Source organism: Dipodomys merriami, unplaced genomic scaffold, assembly GCF_024711535.1.
Source record: "Dipodomys merriami isolate MVZ:Mamm:240054 unplaced genomic scaffold, mDipMer1.0.p SCAF_106, whole genome shotgun sequence".
NCBI classification, from domain to species: Eukaryota; Metazoa; Chordata; class Mammalia; order Rodentia; family Heteromyidae; genus Dipodomys; species Dipodomys merriami.
The window spans coordinates 4655007-4671239 of NW_027202338.1; the positions used below are offsets into that span (position 1 = coordinate 4655007).

Consider the following 16233-nt stretch of genomic DNA (forward strand, 5'->3'; position numbering starts at 1 on the left):
AGGACTGTGGCTCACCTGGGGCCATGGTGGATCGGCCCTGAGGTGACGCCCTCAGAGCCTGCACTGACCTGGCCACATTCGGGAAGCGGGGGTGGGGGTGGGGGGCATGAGCCTCTTGTTCATAGCCTGGCCTGGCCTGGCCTATTCCCACTCAACCTGCAGATCTTGTGAGCACAACTTCAAAGAGGATCAGTGCAGGGGGGGGGAAGAAAGAGAGAGAGAGAGAGAGAGAGAGAGAGAGAGAGAGAGAGAACATGCACTAGGCCCAAGAAGGATTCTTCTTCTAAAGGTATAGATATCTGGGTATGGGGGGGTTGTGAGGAATGGAGTCTGGGGTTCCAGACTTTCTGATATAACAGGAATGGAACTCAATATATATATATATATATATATATATATATATATATATATATATATATATATATAAACATCTACAGATATATTTATATAGCTATGTGTATATATATATATGTATCTTAAGATAGATCTATGTACATTTCCTAATAGGTTTATATTTAAAAGGGAAAAAACAGTGTAACTGATTTTTTAATATAATTTTATTAAGGTGTTGTAGCCATTTCATAAATCAGGTAGTGAGTATTATATATATATAATATTGAGTATTATATATATTTTTATATATATATATATATATGACTAGTGGAACCCATGATACACAGGCTTATCCTGTATATGTGTGTGTGTGTGTGTATGTGTGTGTATGCGTGCACCTGTGCATGTGCTAGTCCTGGGGCTTGAACTCAGGGCTTGGGCACTATCCTTGAGTTTTTTTGTTCAAGGTTGGTGTTCTACTGTTGGAGCCACAGCTACCTTTCTGACAGCTGGGTACTTCACTGGAGATAAGAGTCTCATAGACTTTCCTGCCCAGGATTGACTTCGAACTTCGATCCTCAGATCTCAGTCTCCCAAGCAGCTGGGATTACAGGCGTGAGTAGCTGGGATTACAGGCACAAGCACCAGCACCCGGCCTTATTACCATTTCAAAGAAAAACACATTATGCATTTAAAATATTCCTGAGATCATTTAGACTCTGTGGCTGTACCTCACCTTCAGAATCGGGTAAGTGTCTAGGACCCAGCCTGGACTACCTCAGAGACAAGAGTGGATGGGGACAGACAGACACACAGACTCTGGGAGTTTAAAAAACAAAACAAAACAAATCAAGGGAAATGAGAAAGGGGAGGGGTTGGGGGTGGATTCCTTGTCTTGTTGAGATGCTCCGGGGGTGGATGATGAAGGTGGATTATTTGGACATTACCATGTTGAGGGAGTCTTCGTGATTCTCGGGTTTGGGGAGGAAGGCAAGAAGCAAAGGGGCTGGAGGACTGATTTGCCTTTAGCATTTTATGGCCATGTTGTCAGATCCTCAGGGCCCGAGTGTTCACTGTCTGTGGCCCCGAGGGAAGCACAAGGCTCCAAGTTGGAAGAGAGCTGAGATTCCCAAGAGACCTTCCTTCCTGAGATTCTGTCCTGTCTGCTTCAAAGAGGCCAACATTTCTAATAGAGGGGGCGCAGGTGCGTGTGTGCGTGTGTGTCCCAGGTAATCCTCCTGTGTGTGCACATGTGTGTCTCATGTGGTCATCTGTGTGTGTGCACATGTGTGTGTGCCCTATGTGTTCATCTTGTGCGTGCACATGCACGTCCCATGCAATCATCACACATGTGCAGTCATCTTGTTTGTGTGTCCCATGCAGTCATTGTGTGCGTGTGCGCATGTGTGTGTCCCGTGCGGTCATCTTGTGTGTGTGCATGCGTGTGTCGCATGCAGTCATCTGCCGGGCAGCAGGGGGCCCCACACTGTGGAGAACCCCCCTGAGGGCTGCAGTGGCCACCCCTCCATCCGTGGCTGGGTTGTCATCCTCACTGAGCAGATGGCAGGCCGCCATCGAGGTGCACCGTGGGCAGGACGGGCTTGGAGCACTCAGTGCCATTTCTGTCTCCCTGCTCTGCGGCAATCGTTCGGGGAGGATGAGGCCCCAGCCAGCGCCATCCATCTCAGGCCGTGCCGCGCCCTCCCGGTGGCTGGTTCCTCTGGGTCCTCACCGTGGTGTCTGGTCAACGGTAGAGCTCTTGAAGTCATTGGATCGGTGATGGTGGGAGGGACGCTGATGGGTGGAGGGTTGGATGGATGGATGGATGGATGGATGGATGATGATGAAATTATAGATGAGTGGTATGGATGGATGAATGGGAGATGGAAGAAAGGCTAAATGGATGGAGGTTTGGATGCATAGGTGATGGGCAGATAGATAATGGATGAATGATGGATAGATGGTGGATGGATGATGGATGATGGATGGGCAATGGATGGATGGGTAATGGATAGAAGGTTGGATGGCTGAATAGATGGAGCGTATGTACATATTATGTGATGTATATAATAGAACAATGTCTATCATGTATTGTCCTTGGGCTCACCTCGCAGAAGTGGCTGATGTGCAAAAAGATTGGGTAGAAAGGAACAGATGTGTTCAATAAATAATTGGAAGCAGCCTGGAGAAGCTACAAGCCATCGGCTCACACCAGGCTGGAGGCCAGAGGATGCATGGTATAAAAATGGAGCTAGCATTGCAAAGCCAGCTCCCTGTGTGCCCAGGGCAGCCAAAAGCTCCTGAAGTGGGGAGGGAAGGCTACGAATCCTCTCATTTCTTATATCTCTGGCCCTCCCTCCCTCGGCCTTGGATGCACAGGGCATTGAACCAAGCTTGTGTCCACCACAGGGCCTTTGCACTTGCTCTTCTCTCCCCGCTCCCCCTTCCCATCCTCCTCACTGTTTGTTCCTTTGTGTCATACAGAGAGTTTATGTGAGCATGAAAAAGGTGATGGCGAGGGACCGTGGAGAACATTAGTGAGCATTTTGATCAGGTCATGGCTATTAATAGAAGATCTCTGGGGGTGGTTCCAGTCAATGAGCAGACCAGCCAGACAACCGTGTCTGGAACACGCAGGCGAGACCCAAGTTCTTTTGAGCATGGAGACAGTTAAGCGCCTAGGCACCCTGTGCCCTGAGCCTCGGGATGACTGGGGCTGGCCCCTGGCCCGGGTATCCAGAAGTGGCGCTGTCGGTGGATGAAAAAGGGGGGAGCTGTGGCTTTGGAGAGCACTGCCATCTGACATGGGTGGGCTTTTCCCAGACATCACGCCAGAGAAAGAGAAAATCCATCTCCAGATCTTACGACAAATGTCACACGTCTTCTCTCACATACAAATGCTACCTCTAAAAGACGGGCAGATGGAGTGTCAGCGACTCACATCCATAATCCTAGCTACTCCGAGGGTTGAGGTCTGGAGGATCATGGTTCAAGGCCAGCCTGGGCACAAACAAGTCCATTCGACTCTTAGCTCTAAACTAGCTAGCAAAAAAAAAAAGAGCAAATGTATTTTGAGAATGTGCTGATTCTCTTCTCTCCTTTCATGTTTGTTTTTTATTGTCTTCTGAACTGCTCTGAACATGGTAGCTTCTTGGCAGCCTCTTCCATGGTTAAGGATGCTCTTCATTCTTACTATTTGGTCCATCCAGCATCAATCTACCTGCCAATCACTCCTCCACCCACCCACCCACCCATCCAGCCGTCTACTCATCCATCATCCATCCATCATCCATCTATCCACCCATCCATCCATCATCCATCCATCCATCCATCCATCCTCCATTTATCCAAGCTTCCATCTATTCAGCCACCCAACCTTCTATCCATCTGTCATAGATATGATATCTACGTCATATATTATCTAATGATATAATCACACAATCACATAATATATAGTATACCTAGCCAGGACATCATGTATGTGTCCAGCAAAAATGTTTACTTTTTAGCTGGCAAAGCAAAGGAACTAGATGAAGCAAAGTTTCTGTGTTCTCTCAGGGCATTGAGTGGAGGCAGCAAAGATGCAGCAGTGCAGCTATGTGCTGGGGTGGATGGCCTTCCTCCTCCACGCTTACCAGACCAGTGGAGGTGAGTTGGGGGTGTGTGTGGGAGACAGTCCTGAGAGGTGTGGAAACTGGGAATGGAGCCCAAGTCAAGATTTCTGGGCACACAGAGGTGGAAAAACCTCAGACCTCCCCAGGGTTTATACCCCAAGATCTGAAGTCTGGGCCAAGCCATGTTATAGGCACAAGGAGTGGGAATATAGATTTGGCCACGGGAGGGCAGGACGTGAGCAGGCCCAAGGTCGAGAGTGCATACACGCTAAGGTCAAAAAGAAGTGAAGAGGGGTGAGGCCGAGCAAAAGGGGTATGGATGGTGGAGTTTTGGTTTTTTGTTTGTTTGTGGGTTTGGGTATTTTTTTTGCCAGTCCTAGGGCTTGTGCTTAAGCCTGGGGTTCTACTACTTGAACTACAGCTCCACTTCCAGCTTTTGGAGCTCAGAATCTTATACAGAATTTCCTGCCTGGGGTGGCTTCCAACTGCAATCCTCACTTGGGAGCCTCTTGAGTGGCTGGGATTGCAGGTGTGAGCACCAGCACCTGGCTATGTAAGGATTTTTTTTTTTCCATTGGTGAGGCTGTGAGGGGGAAGTGTCTGTCCTCTCCTCTCTCTGCTTGCCAGGCCCCTCACCTCCCAACCTATGTCAGGTCACACAGGGTGAGAATCCAACCCAGAGCAGACCTGAGGACAGGGTGCATGGTGAACTGGCAGAGGCCCCACCCAGTTGGAAGCTTATGTTTTTGTTGTTCTTGTTGTTTATGTCGGTCATGGGGCTTGAACTCTGGGCCTGGGCGCTATCCCTCAGCTCTTCAGCTCAAGGTGAGATTTCTACCACTTGAGCCACTTCCGATTTTCTGGTGGTTCATTGGAGATAAGAGTCTCACGGACTTTCCTGCCAGGATTGGCTTTGAACTGAGATCCTCAGATCTCAGCCTCCTGAGTAGCTAGGATGACAGGCGTGAGCCACCAGGGCCTGGCTAGGTTTTTTGTTTGTTTTTTTAAAATATCTAAACCCAGGGCCTTGAGCCTCTACTCTAGACCCAACCCCCCAGCCTTTTCTATTCCTATTATTCACAATCTGGTGACATATGCCTGTCATTCCAGGAGGAAAGATAAATTGGAGGATCATACTCTAGGCTCAGTTGGGTAAAAAGTGAGACTTTCTCTCAACTATAATGGGATTAAACAAAGAGCTAAAGGATTGGCTCTGGAGGCGGGCGGGTCATGAATTGCTGGTGATTGTGGCCCTCAGCCCCGGCCACCTGTCTTTCAGAGGGCCAGGAGGCCTGTGTCTTCCCCTTCACCTACAAGGGCACCACCTTCTTTACCTGCATCCAGATCAACAGCTTCTTCCCATGGTGTGCAACCAGGGCGGTATATGATGGCAGGTGGAAGTACTGCAAGGTGGAAGGTGAGTGGGAACATTACCAGAACACTGGAACTTTACCAATCCCTGTCTCTGTCCCCTGATTGTCCCCCTCGGCTGTGTCCCCCATGGTCTGCTGGGAAAGCAGGGTAGATTTCCTAGCATGAGCAGCACAGCCACGCACACAGACACAGGAGAACGTGTGGACAATGCTCCATTGAGCACTGAGTGCGAATGCGAGACCCGGGGTTGGTGGCTCCCGCCTGCCATCCCAGCTACTCAGGAGGCTGAGGTCTGAGGATGGCAGTTTGAAGCCATCCTGGGGAAGGAAAGTCTGTAAGACTTTTATCTCCAGTTAGCCCGCAAAAAGCTGGAAGTGGCACTATGGCTCAAGTGGGAGAGCACCAGCCTTGAATGAAAAAGCTAAGAGAAAATGAGGCCCTGAGTTCAAGCCCTAGGACTAGCATATGCATGCACATGTGCACACACTTGTACACACCACACATGCAAGCATATATACAAACACACAGGCATGCACACACTTGCACACATACATATACACAACATGTGCACACAATACACGTGCACATGCATAATATATACATGCACATTTGCACATGTACATGCTCGCAACCAGATGATATGTGCAGTGTGGGCACCTGGGTGGGGTCAGAGGCCCAGTGCTGCTCCCCAATGTGGAGATATAGGACCTGCAGGGGGTGGACGTGGGGAGGGGCCTGCAGATGTGGGGCGGGGACCTGTGGAGGCGGGCCTGTGGGCATGGGGGGAGCCTGCGGAGAGGAGGGCCCTGAGGGCCTGTGGACGTGGGGCGGGGCCTGAAGAGTTGCGTGGGACCTGCAGGGGCAGGGGGCGGGGCCTGCAGAGCGGAGCTGTGGGAGGAGCCTGCGGACATGGGCGGGGCCTGCAGGCATGGGTGGAGCCTTCAGGCATGGGGCGGGGCCTGTGGAGGTGGAGCCTGCGGGTGTGGGTGGAGCCTGCGGATATGGGTGGGCCCTGCAGAGGGGAAACCTGCAGGCATGGGTGGAGCCTGCGGGCATGGGGAGGGGCCTGTGGAGGCGGAGCCTGTGGGTATGGGTGGAGCCTGCAGGCATGGGGAGGGGCCTGTGGAGGCGGAGCCTGCGGGTGTGGGTGGAGCCTGCGGGCGTGGTGCAGGGCCTGTGGAGGCGGAGCCTGCGGGTGTGGGGCGGAGCCTGAGGGCATGGGGCGGGGCCTATGGAGGCGGACGCGGGGGGGGGGGGGCGGGGGGCAGGTGGGTCCTGGATCCAGAGGCCCAGCCCCGCCCCACCCCGCCCGGCACAGATTACCCGCGCTGCATCTTCCCCTTCGTCTTCCGCGGGAGGCCTTACGAAAGCTGCACACTGGAAGGGAGCCTGGTGCGGCGGGCCTGGTGCTCCGTCACCTCCAGCTTCGACCAGAAGCGCCAGTGGAAGTACTGCGAGACCAACGGTAAGCACCGCGGAGCCGGGCGTAAGTACTGCGAAACCAGCAGCCTCAGGAGCCAGGGTGGGAAGCATGGAGGACGCCGGACAGCACTTTCCTCCCGTCAGGGTCAGGCAGCCACCGGCTCATCCTGCCATCGCAGCTCCTCAGGAGGCTGAGATCTGACGATCGCGGTTCAAAGCCAGCCCGGGCAGGAAAGACCGTGAGACTCTGATCTCCAGTGAATCAGCAGAAAACCGGAAGTGGCGCTGTGGCTCGCGTGGGAGAGCGCTGGCCTTGAGCTGAAGAGCTGAGGGACCGCGCCAGGCCCAGAGCTCAAGCCGCACGCACGCATCGCACACGGGTGGTGGATGGCAGCCGTGTCTGTCTCCTCTTTTTGACACCACCTCCCCTCTCCCCCTCCCGGTCGTTCGCAGAGTACGGCGGCAACTCCTTCAGCAAGCCGTGCATCTTCCCCTCCACCTACAGAAACAGCGTGGTCTCCGAGTGCATCGAGGACGAGGACAGCAAGCTGTGGTGCCCCACCACGGAAAACATGGACAGGGACGGCAAGTGGAGCGTCTGCGCCGACACCAGTAATGGGGGACGAAGGGCCTGGGCGGCTTCCCCCTCCCCGAGGCCTTGCTGTGTGCCATGCGCAGTAGGAGCCCCGGGAATGTGGGGTGAAGGGGGGGCGGGGGAGAACACATCACCCAGCCAGGTGAGGTAGTGCATGCCTGTAATCCCGGCACCTGGGAGGCTGAGGCTGGAGGATGGGGAATCCACAGCCTAGATTTCATGGAGAGACTCAGGTCTCAAGGAAACAAAAGAATTGCATTACCACGACTGGCTTTGCGCTGCAAGCAAACAGTCATGATGTTATATGAAAAATGTAACGCATTGCCGGGCGCTGGTGGCTCACGCCTGCCATCCCAGCCACTCGGGGGGCTGAGATGTGAGGGTCTCGACCACTTGAGCCACAGCCCCACTTTGGGCTTTTTGCTGCTTAATCGGAACTAAGCGTCTCACCGACTTTTCCCGTCTCAGGATTGGCTTTGAACCGCAGTCCTATAATCAGCCTCCCAAGTAGCTGGGATGACAGGCATGAGCCACTAGCACCGACCTGGTTTTCTACCACACATCTCCCAGCGGACACCCCCAGGGAATCATGGCCTTCATCCTGTCCCCTTCTTCCCCCTAAGGAATTTCTGCCTTGTCACCCGGCTTCCCCTGCCACTTCCCGTTCAACTATAAAAACAAGAATTATTTTAACTGCACCAAGATAGGGTCAAAACAGAAGCGCTTGTGGTGTGCAACATCTTACAACTACGACCAGGACCACACGTGGGTGTACTGCTGATGCCCAGCAGGGCAGAAGAGGCCTAGAAGGTGAGGGGTGCAGGTGTGGGGGTGCTGCTCCCCCTGAGCTTCACTGCAAGGTAGACCCCACTTTCCAAGATGGAGTGGAGCTAGGGGAAGATTGGAACTTACAAGGAGGCAGGTGGAGGTCTGGCCTTATGAAGGTGGGGCAGGGAGAATAATGACTTAAGACGAGTATAGTGGTCCATGCCTGTAATCCCAGCACTTGGGAGGCTAAGATGGGAGGAAGGTTCTTGTGTGTTTGTTTTGTTTTTGTGCTGGGGATGGGGCTTGAATTCAGGGCCTCACACTCTGGCTTGACTTTTTTGTTTGTTCCACTCAAGGCTGATGCTCTACCACTTGAGCCACAGCTCCACTTCTGGCTTTTTGCTGGCTCATGGGAGATGAGACTCTTGGACTTTCCTGCTGCCTAGGCTGGCTTTGAACTGTAATCCTCAGATCTCAGCCTTCTGAGTAGCTGAGATGACAGGCATGAGCTATGGTGCTAGGCTCAAAGTCTATTATATTATTATTATTATTATTATCCTTTCAGAGAGAAGCCAGTCTTTGGAGAAGGCTGCCCTGGGCTCGCACCTGTGCCTTCCGGGCCTAGATGGTCACCTATAGAAACACCAAATTATCACCCTATGGGATCATACCATCTTCTGAGAAGAGCACAGACACCCAGAAAACGGCTCCCAACCCACCGCCAACCCATACCCACCTTGCCGCTTCCTTGAAGGAGACCCTGCCTACACCCTGCATGGACGCTGCAGGGCCCGGGAAGAAGAGGCCTGGGGTAGCATGTGGTCAGCATCTAATCAGATCACTAATGAATAAATAAATGAGCAATGAATAAGTGAGCAAGGAGGGGGTGCGTCTGCGACCCTGGCCTTCTGTCCCCCTCGTCTCCACGTCTGGAACCTGGGCAGGAGTAGGGGTGGCCCCAGCAGAGGCTGGAGGCCAAGGGGATGCCCGCACATCCACACCAGGACAGCAGAGGTGGGGCTGTGGCCTGCCCAATGGACAGACAGAAGGACAGACGGATGGACTGACTGTCTGAAGGACAGGCTGGGGTGGGGAGGCGGGGCTTCCACCGGCTCTGCTGGCCCCAGATCTGAGACCCTCCTCCCTCCTCTCTCTGTCTCTTTCTGTCTCCATTTGTCTATCTCTCTGTCTCTGTCTGTCTCTCCGGCTCAGTCTTTTTCTTTCTTTGTCTCTTTAACTCTTTGTCTCTTTCTCTTTGTCACTTTCTTGGGATCTCTGTCTCTGTCCCTTTCTGTCATTCTCTGCCTGTCTCTTCTAGTATGTCTCTATGTCTCTATGTATCTCTGTAAGTCTGTCTATGTCTATCTGTCTGTCTGTCTGTCTCTGTCTGTCTGTCCCCCCCTCCCCTGTCTCTGTATCATGATATTTTGTAGGGGATTAGTGCCCTGGGATCGGCTTGCTCTAAGCCTTTATAATCCAGGTTTGTGATTTAATCCAACCTACCACCCCCCAATATCTCACACCAGGGTGATGTTGAGGTCAAAAGGGAAAAGCATAGATTGTTTTCCTGGAAGTCAGCGTGATGGCCTCGAACGCCTGTTGTTTTTTGTTTTTGTTTTTCTGTGACACTATATTGAACCCTGGCCTCACACACACAGCTAGGAAAATGCTCCTCCAGCATTCCAGTTGCACTCCCAGCCCTTTTTCCTTTTGTTTATACTTTAGAGTTTGTCGTTGTTATTGTTGTTATTTTTTGAGTTAGTCTTACTACCTGTGTCAGGGCAGGCTTTCAACTCTTCATCCTCCTATTTCTGCCTCCTGAGTAGCTGGAACTACAGGTAGGTGCCACCACGCCCAGCTGAAGACTCCATGAGCCCTGTGCACATCCCAGTTTCTCAATTCCTATTGCTGGATCTGTGGCTGATGCAGCCCCCTCTCTTACCAAGGCCCCTACTCTTACCCAGTTTCTCAAGATTCCCATTGCTGGATCTGTAGCTGATGTGGCCCCCATTCTTACTGAGGGGGAGGAATCTGAGGTTGAAGCTGGCAAGAGAAGGGCAGACTCTGTGTGTGTGTGTGTGTGTGTGAGAGAGAGAGAGAGAGAGAGAGAGAGAGAGAGAGAGAGAGAGAGAGAGAGAGAGAGAGAGAGAGAGAGAGAGAGAGAGAGAGAGAGAGAGAGAGAGAGACTGAAACTATTTCTGGCCAGATTTTTTTTTTTTTGCCCAAAAATTCCCCACAGGACTTCTCCCCGCTTTCCCACCACAGGGAAAGCAACTTGGGCAGGTCTGGGATTTAGGACTCTGAAGGAAAAGACACCATTAAGGGCTGGGAAGGTGGCTTAGTGGTAGAATGCTTTCCTAGCACGCATAAAGCTGGGGTTCGATTCCTCAGCATCATATACACAGAAAATGCCAGAAGTGGTGCTGTGGTTCAAGTGGTAGAGTGCTAGCCTTGAGCTAAAGAAATCAAGAGACAGTGCCCAGGCCCTGAGTTCAAGCCCCAGGATTGGCAAAAAAAAAAAAAAAAAAAAAAAAAAAGACACCATTAAGCTTTGTAGTTTTGGAATGGCCCTGGGCCCGAGGACCCCGTATATTCCACACACAATCTTGTCCTTCTGCATCGAGTCCTGAAGACACCCCTTCTGGCCACCACGCAAAGCGACTGCTGACAGTCTAAGCTCAGTCCACACTACTGCCAGGCCCCGCCCCCCTCCACCATCTTTCAGGGATCCTCCATTGGTGTTCTTTCCACATTGCTCGGGTGAGGGGACTTGTGGGAACTCCTCAGCGAGACATCATCTTCACAAACTCTGCAAAGAGAACCCCCAGGGAGGTGTGTGAGGTGAGATGAGTTGCTTCCTTGCACAAAACCTGACATGGCCAGCACTGAGCTCTTAGGGATGACGAGGTCCAAGACCGATACAGAAAATGCTTCTCAAATCTGCCTCCCAATTCCAAGTGCTCACTTGGAGAAAATCAAGGACAGGACCGGTGGCTCACACCTGTAATCCCAGCTACTCAGGAGGCTGAAATCTGAGGGTCATGGTTTCCTGCCCATGAGACTTATCTCCAGTGAACCACCAGAATACTGGAAGTGGTGTTGTGGCTCAAAGTGGTAGAGCACTAGCCTTGTACAGAAAAGCTCAGGGACAGCACCTAGGCCCTGAGTTCAAGCCCCAGGACTGGTGAGTATGCACGCATGTGCATGCACACGCACACTCATACCGGGACAGGGTGACTTGTGAAGTCACACAGGAGTTAGAAGTGGATTTCAGGTTGGTTCACCCTCTGATCACCTTCAAAATCCACGGTGCCGTCACCATTGATGTCAGCTTCCTGGACCACCTCGGCGATCTCTCGGGGGGTCAGCTTCTCCCCCAGGAGCCTCTGCATGGCCTGCTGCAGCTCCCCCAGTGTGATCTCCCCATCTCCATTGGCATCGAACTGGACACAACCAGAGGGCTGGGTCAGGAGCAGCGGTGGTGGCAAAGGTGGCCCTGAGTTCAAACTCCAGGGCCAGCACACAATATAAACAGGAGTGCACACCCATATATACCCGCACGTAACACACACGTGTGTGTGCACTCATGTACATACCACCACACTCATGCACATCCCCATGTGTGCACAAGCATACACACCCAACACACCCGGGCACACGTGTGCACCCCCACTCGCTCACTTCCTTGAAGGCGTCTCGCATCTCCTGCACGCCGATCATGCCGGCTGTCTCTGCCAGCAGCTTGGGGGTCATCAACTCCACGAAGTCCTCAAAGTCCACGCGGCCACCCACTGGGGACAGCAGAGGTGAGGTCAGAAGGGTTCCTTGCCTCAGTCTTCTGTCCCTTCGCTCTGCCCTTCAGGGCAGTTTAAGAAATAGCTCCCAGGATTGGGAAGGTGGCTCAGTGGTAGAGTGCTTGCCTAGCATGCATGAAGCCCTGGGTTCGAGTCCTCAGTATCGCAGGCACAGAAAAAGCCAGAAGTGGCACTGTGGCTGAAGGGGTAGAGCACTAGCCTTGAGCACAGAGAGGCTCGGGGACAGTGCCCAGGCCCTGAGTTCAAGCCCCAGGACCAGCAAAAAAAGAAAAAGCTCCCATCTTCTTGTCACGGCATTCTTATTTTGTTTTTTTTTGGGGGGGGGGGTAGCTCAAGGGGGAGGAGGAACCAGTCCTGGGATTTGAACTCAGGGCCTAGGAGCTGTCCCTGAGTTTTTATACTGAAGGCTGGCGCTCTACCACTTTAAGCCACAGAACCACTTCTGGCTTTATTTTTGGTGATTCATTGGAGAGAAGAATCTCAGCTGTCAGATCTCAGTCTCCTGAGTAGCTGGGATGGATTACAACGCCTGCCCTCCAATCCTACCCTCTGTGACACCCCCCCCCCCCCCGGCCCCTGGCCTCACAGTTCATGCGGATTTGCTGGCCCAGCTCAGTGAGCTCCATCTCGGTGGGCATGTAGCCCATTGTCCGCATGAGATTCCCCAAGTCCTTGTATGAGATGAAGCCGTCCCGGTCCTTGTCAAACTCCAGAAAGGCTTCCCGGAGCTCTGCAGGTTCAGGGAGAAGAATGGGGTGGTCACAAGCACAATCAGAGGGGATTTTTTAATTTTTCAATGTTGAAAAAAAAATGGTGACATTGCCTAGGATGCATTATGTTTCACAGTGGACATGCTGTATTAAAACCCCTTAGTGTAACTACTTAAGGATCAGAAGAAGAAAAACAATTGTCTCTCAGTCATGGGGCCTGAACTCTGGGCCTGGGCACTGTCCCTCAGCTCTTCAGCTCAAGGCTAGCACTCTACCACTTGAGCCACAGTGCCACTTCCGGTTTTCTAGTGGTTCATTGGACATAAAAGTCTCATGGGTTTTCCTGCCCAGGGTTGGCTTTGAATTGCGATCCTCAGATCTCAGCCTCCTGGGAGCTAGGATGACAGGCGTGAGCCACTAGTGCCTGGCAAATAAATCGGTTTTGTAGAACAAGATCTACAAACCTGCAGGTGAGAAGAGAGAGACAGAGGGATGGGAGATTTTCCCAGGAAGGACTTTACACTGAGACAGAGGATAGACTAAGCAGCGGACATCTGAGCGGGGAGGGTTTACCTTCGATCTCATCTTGCCCCAGGGGTCTCTCCTGGAAAGAAGGCAGGGGAGGAATATGTAGAATCAGAAATCCCAGCTCACCTTTTTCCTGCTTCTATCATTCTTCCTCCTGCCAACCCCCCTCCCCCCTCCCCAACCCTCTCCCTGGCATTTCCTCGTCCCCCATCTTTGAGTCCCCAATCCCTCCCTCTGCCTTTCCCAGGCCAACAACTCTCCTTGCACTGAGTGGATCAAAGGCCCGGTGGAGTCCGAGCCTCCCTTCCAGACGGTCTCTGCCCTCTGGCCTCCCCAGGGCTGATAAAGGCCACTATGCCTGCCTCACAGCAGGGAAGGCAGGGTAGAGGGCTGAGGGGACTCACCACAGATTGCTCTCTTCCTAGACCAAGCCCAGGCCAGAGAACCCCATGGTCCTGACACCCAGCCACCGCTGTCCCCTTGGTGTCCCACTGGGTTCCTCAGACTACGTCTGCTCCCCAGGCCTCAGCCCCCGAGTGGGATTAGTGTGCATGGCACCCAGAAACTTCAGGCAACTTCCAGCCATCAGTGCTCTACCTGCTTCTGGCACCACAATGGCTGGGCCTCCAGACTACTGCCCCCAAGAAATTCTATAAATCCTTCCTTCCTTCCTTCCTTCCTTCCTTCTGTATTCCTTCTTTCCTGTCTCCTTTCTGTTTTCCTTCCTTCCCTCCCTCCCTCCTTCTTTCCTTCTTCCTTTCCTTTCCTTCCTTTCTTTCTCTCCCTCCATGTCCTTCATTCCTTCATTCCCTCCTTCCTTCCTTCTTCCTGTCCTTCTTTCCTTCTTTCCTCCCTCCCTTCTTCTTTCCTTCCTTCCTTCTTCTTTCTTTCCCTCCCTCCTCCCTCCCTTCCTTCCCTCCTTCTTTCCTTCCTCTTTCCCTTCCTTCCTTCTTCCCTTCCCTCCTTCCATGTCCTTCTTTACTTCATTCCCTCCCTCCTTCCTTCTTCCTGTCCTTCTTTCCTTCCTTCCTTCTTTCCTCCCTCCCTGTCCTTCTTCCTTCCTCCCTCCCTTCTTCCTTCTTCCCTCCCTCCCTCCCTTCCTTCTTTCCTTCTTTCCTTCCTTCCTTTCCTTCCATCCTTTCTTCTGTCTTTCCCTCCCTCCCCCTTCCTTCCTTCTTCCCTTCCTTCCTTCCTTCCTTCCTTCTTTCCTTCCTCCCTCCTTCCCTCCTTTCCTTCCTTCCTTCCCTCCTCAGATAGAATTCAGAGTTTCTCATTTATGCAAACATTCTACCACATGATCCACACCCCAGACCTTTTTTTTTTGCTTTGATTCTGTTCCAGCTAGGGCCTTCACAACACACCTGCCTTAGTCTTTGAGATGGGGGAAGGCGGAGGTGATCTTCCTAACATTTTTCCTAGGCTGGCTTCAAACCATGATCCTCCCAATCTCTGCCTTCTGAGTGGGTGGGATGACAGACCAACCCACCGTACTTGGCCAGCCCCTGTCCTCCTCGCACTGACTCCCTTTGTGCTCGGAGCCTGGCCCCAGCTCTCCGGCCTTTCCGTCTCCCACACCATCCCATCCCTCCTCCTTCCTTTTCCTCTCTTTTTCAGGGACCTCAAAGCTTCACCTGGGATACAAACCAACCTTGTCCTGCTACTCATGCATTGCATAAGCTCAAAGCAAAGACTTCATGACTCAGTCCCCCTCCCCCCCCCCCCCCCCGCCCCCAGTAGAATGGGAGTGAAACAATCTCCAAGTTCAGGAGTTGTTCTGTAGGAACAGAAAACCCAGGGCCAGGCCAGGCGGCAGGGCCATCACTACCATGGCAACATCTCCACGGGGACACTACCACGGCCCCCTCCCCCCCCCCTTGGTGTTCCCCTGCGGCCCCCTCCCCGGGCCTCCTTACCCGGTGCTTCTCTGCGATGCCCTTCCTCAGGAAGATGCAGGCGGGGCCCATGGGGATCTGCATGGAGGATGTGCGGGCTGGGCGGAGGCTGTGGTCCAGGGTGATCCTCCTTCCCGCTGGCCTCTGCTGGCCTGGTTGTGTGGGTCCCTGTGTGACAGAGCTGTGACAGCTGGGTGAGAAATCTCAGGGCGGGATCAGAGCCCTGGCCTCCCCATCTGGCTAGAAGGAGGATGGGGGCGGGGGAGTGGGGTGGAGGCGGGGGAGCCAGTGTGAGGCTAGGAGATTCTTTTATCCCCAGGATGGAATTGGGGAGCTTGTACAGAAATGATAGGGATTAGAGCGAGGGTAAGGGCACATCCCCATTCACCCCACCTCCCTGAAGCAGCCACATTCCACTCAGCCTAGACTTTGGGCCACAAAAGATGGACAGGATCAGACCTCTGGCCTCAAAGAACCATGACTCAGCCAAGTGGTGTGAGTGTGCTTCCCTTCACTGCCCAGCCCTTCCCTTCTGCTTTGTGAGTGTGTGTGTGTGGGGGGGGGGTGTGTTCCCATCCTGGGGCTTGAACTCAGGGCCTGGGCGTTGTCCCTGAGCTTTTATACTCAAGGCTGGTGCTCTACCACTTGAGCCACAGCTCCACTTCTGACTTTTTGGTGGTCCATTGAGATCAGAGTCTCATGGACTTTCCTGCCTGGCTGGATCCTCAGATCTCAGTTTCCTGAGTAGCTGGGATTATAGGCGTGAACTACTGGTACCCAGCTTCTCTTCTGGTCTTCCTGGATAATTTAGAGGGAAGAGCAACGTGGCAGAGGAGGATAGGGGGTGAAGCACAGAAGTGTGAGGAGGGTGTCCATACTGGGGGCAGGGGGGAATGTGGGGGGTGGAGTGGAGGGAGCAATCTGACATGGGAGGAACCATATTCCCACTCAGGGTGACAGCCCTGAGGGTGCTGTGCTCTGGACATGGTTTCAGTGTTGAGGACCATGTTGGGAACTTGGTCCTCAGCGATGTGGAGCTCAATGGGAAATCAACAGGGATGCAGCCCCCTGGAGGTGGTAAATACACTTCCATGGGGACATCCCTGCTTGGTTTCTGGGGAAGTCACACTGCCAAGGTCCCCACACTGGATAGGGCCTCTGTGGTGAAATAGGAAGCAGAGG

General features: G+C 53.0%; 2 protein-coding genes across 9 annotated transcripts; one reads left to right on the top strand and one right to left on the bottom strand.

Annotated features, from left to right (window-relative positions):
- The first annotated feature begins 129 nt into the window (after positions 1 to 129).
- LOC138812137 (epididymal sperm-binding protein 1-like) lies at positions 130 to 8976 on the top strand. 8 transcript variants are annotated; one of them, XM_070000088.1, is made up of 9 exons: positions 139 to 289; positions 801 to 1081; positions 1385 to 1562; positions 3892 to 3981; positions 5206 to 5364; positions 6640 to 6786; positions 7197 to 7355; positions 7962 to 8148; positions 8672 to 8976. In XM_070000088.1, exons 4-8 carry the CDS (start codon positions 3915 to 3917, stop codon positions 8117 to 8119), a joined length of 690 nt encoding a protein of 229 aa, XP_069856189.1. In that variant the 5' UTR covers positions 139 to 289; positions 801 to 1081; positions 1385 to 1562; positions 3892 to 3914; the 3' UTR covers positions 8120 to 8148; positions 8672 to 8976. The 8 variants fall into 8 exon arrangements, with proteins under 8 accessions (XP_069856228.1, XP_069856189.1, XP_069856174.1 ...); XM_070000073.1 differs by having other exon boundaries at positions 1385 to 1537; XM_070000096.1 differs by having other exon boundaries at positions 801 to 948; positions 1385 to 1537.
- A 1680-nt stretch (positions 8977 to 10656) lies between these two features.
- LOC138812168 (calcium-binding protein 5) lies at positions 10657 to 15141 on the bottom strand. The gene is made up of 6 exons (XM_070000139.1): positions 15073 to 15141; positions 13205 to 13235; positions 12508 to 12651; positions 11788 to 11897; positions 11402 to 11549; positions 10657 to 10915 (listed from the first exon to the last, which is right to left on the bottom strand). The coding sequence occupies exons 1-6, from the start codon at positions 15133 to 15135 to the stop codon at positions 10890 to 10892; spliced, it is 522 nt and encodes a 173-aa protein (XP_069856240.1). The 5' UTR covers positions 15136 to 15141; the 3' UTR covers positions 10657 to 10889.
- Between the last annotated feature and the right edge of the window lie 1092 nt (positions 15142 to 16233).

Bases quoted from the DNA above. Each gene is read 5' to 3' on its own strand.
- LOC138812168 (XM_070000139.1), bottom strand. From the start codon at position 15,135: ATGCAGATCCCCATGGGCCCCGCCTGCATCTTCCTGAGGAAGGGCATC. The intron at 12,652-13,204 runs GTAAACCCTCCC...CTGAACCTGCAG, and splicing joins GGGGCAAGATGAGATCGAAG to AGCTCCGGGAAGCCTTTCTG. The intron at 10,916-11,401 runs GTGATCAGAGGG...TTCTCTTTGCAG, and splicing joins CGGCACCGTGGATTTTGAAG to AGTTTGTGAAGATGATGTCT.
- LOC138812137 (XM_070000088.1), top strand. From the start codon at position 3,915: ATGCAGCAGTGCAGCTATGTGCTGGGGTGGATGGCCTTCCTCCTCCAC. The intron at 6,787-7,196 runs GTAAGCACCGCG...GGTCGTTCGCAG, and splicing joins GAAGTACTGCGAGACCAACG to AGTACGGCGGCAACTCCTTC. The intron at 7,356-7,961 runs GTAATGGGGGAC...CTTCCCCCTAAG, and splicing joins GAGCGTCTGCGCCGACACCA to GAATTTCTGCCTTGTCACCC.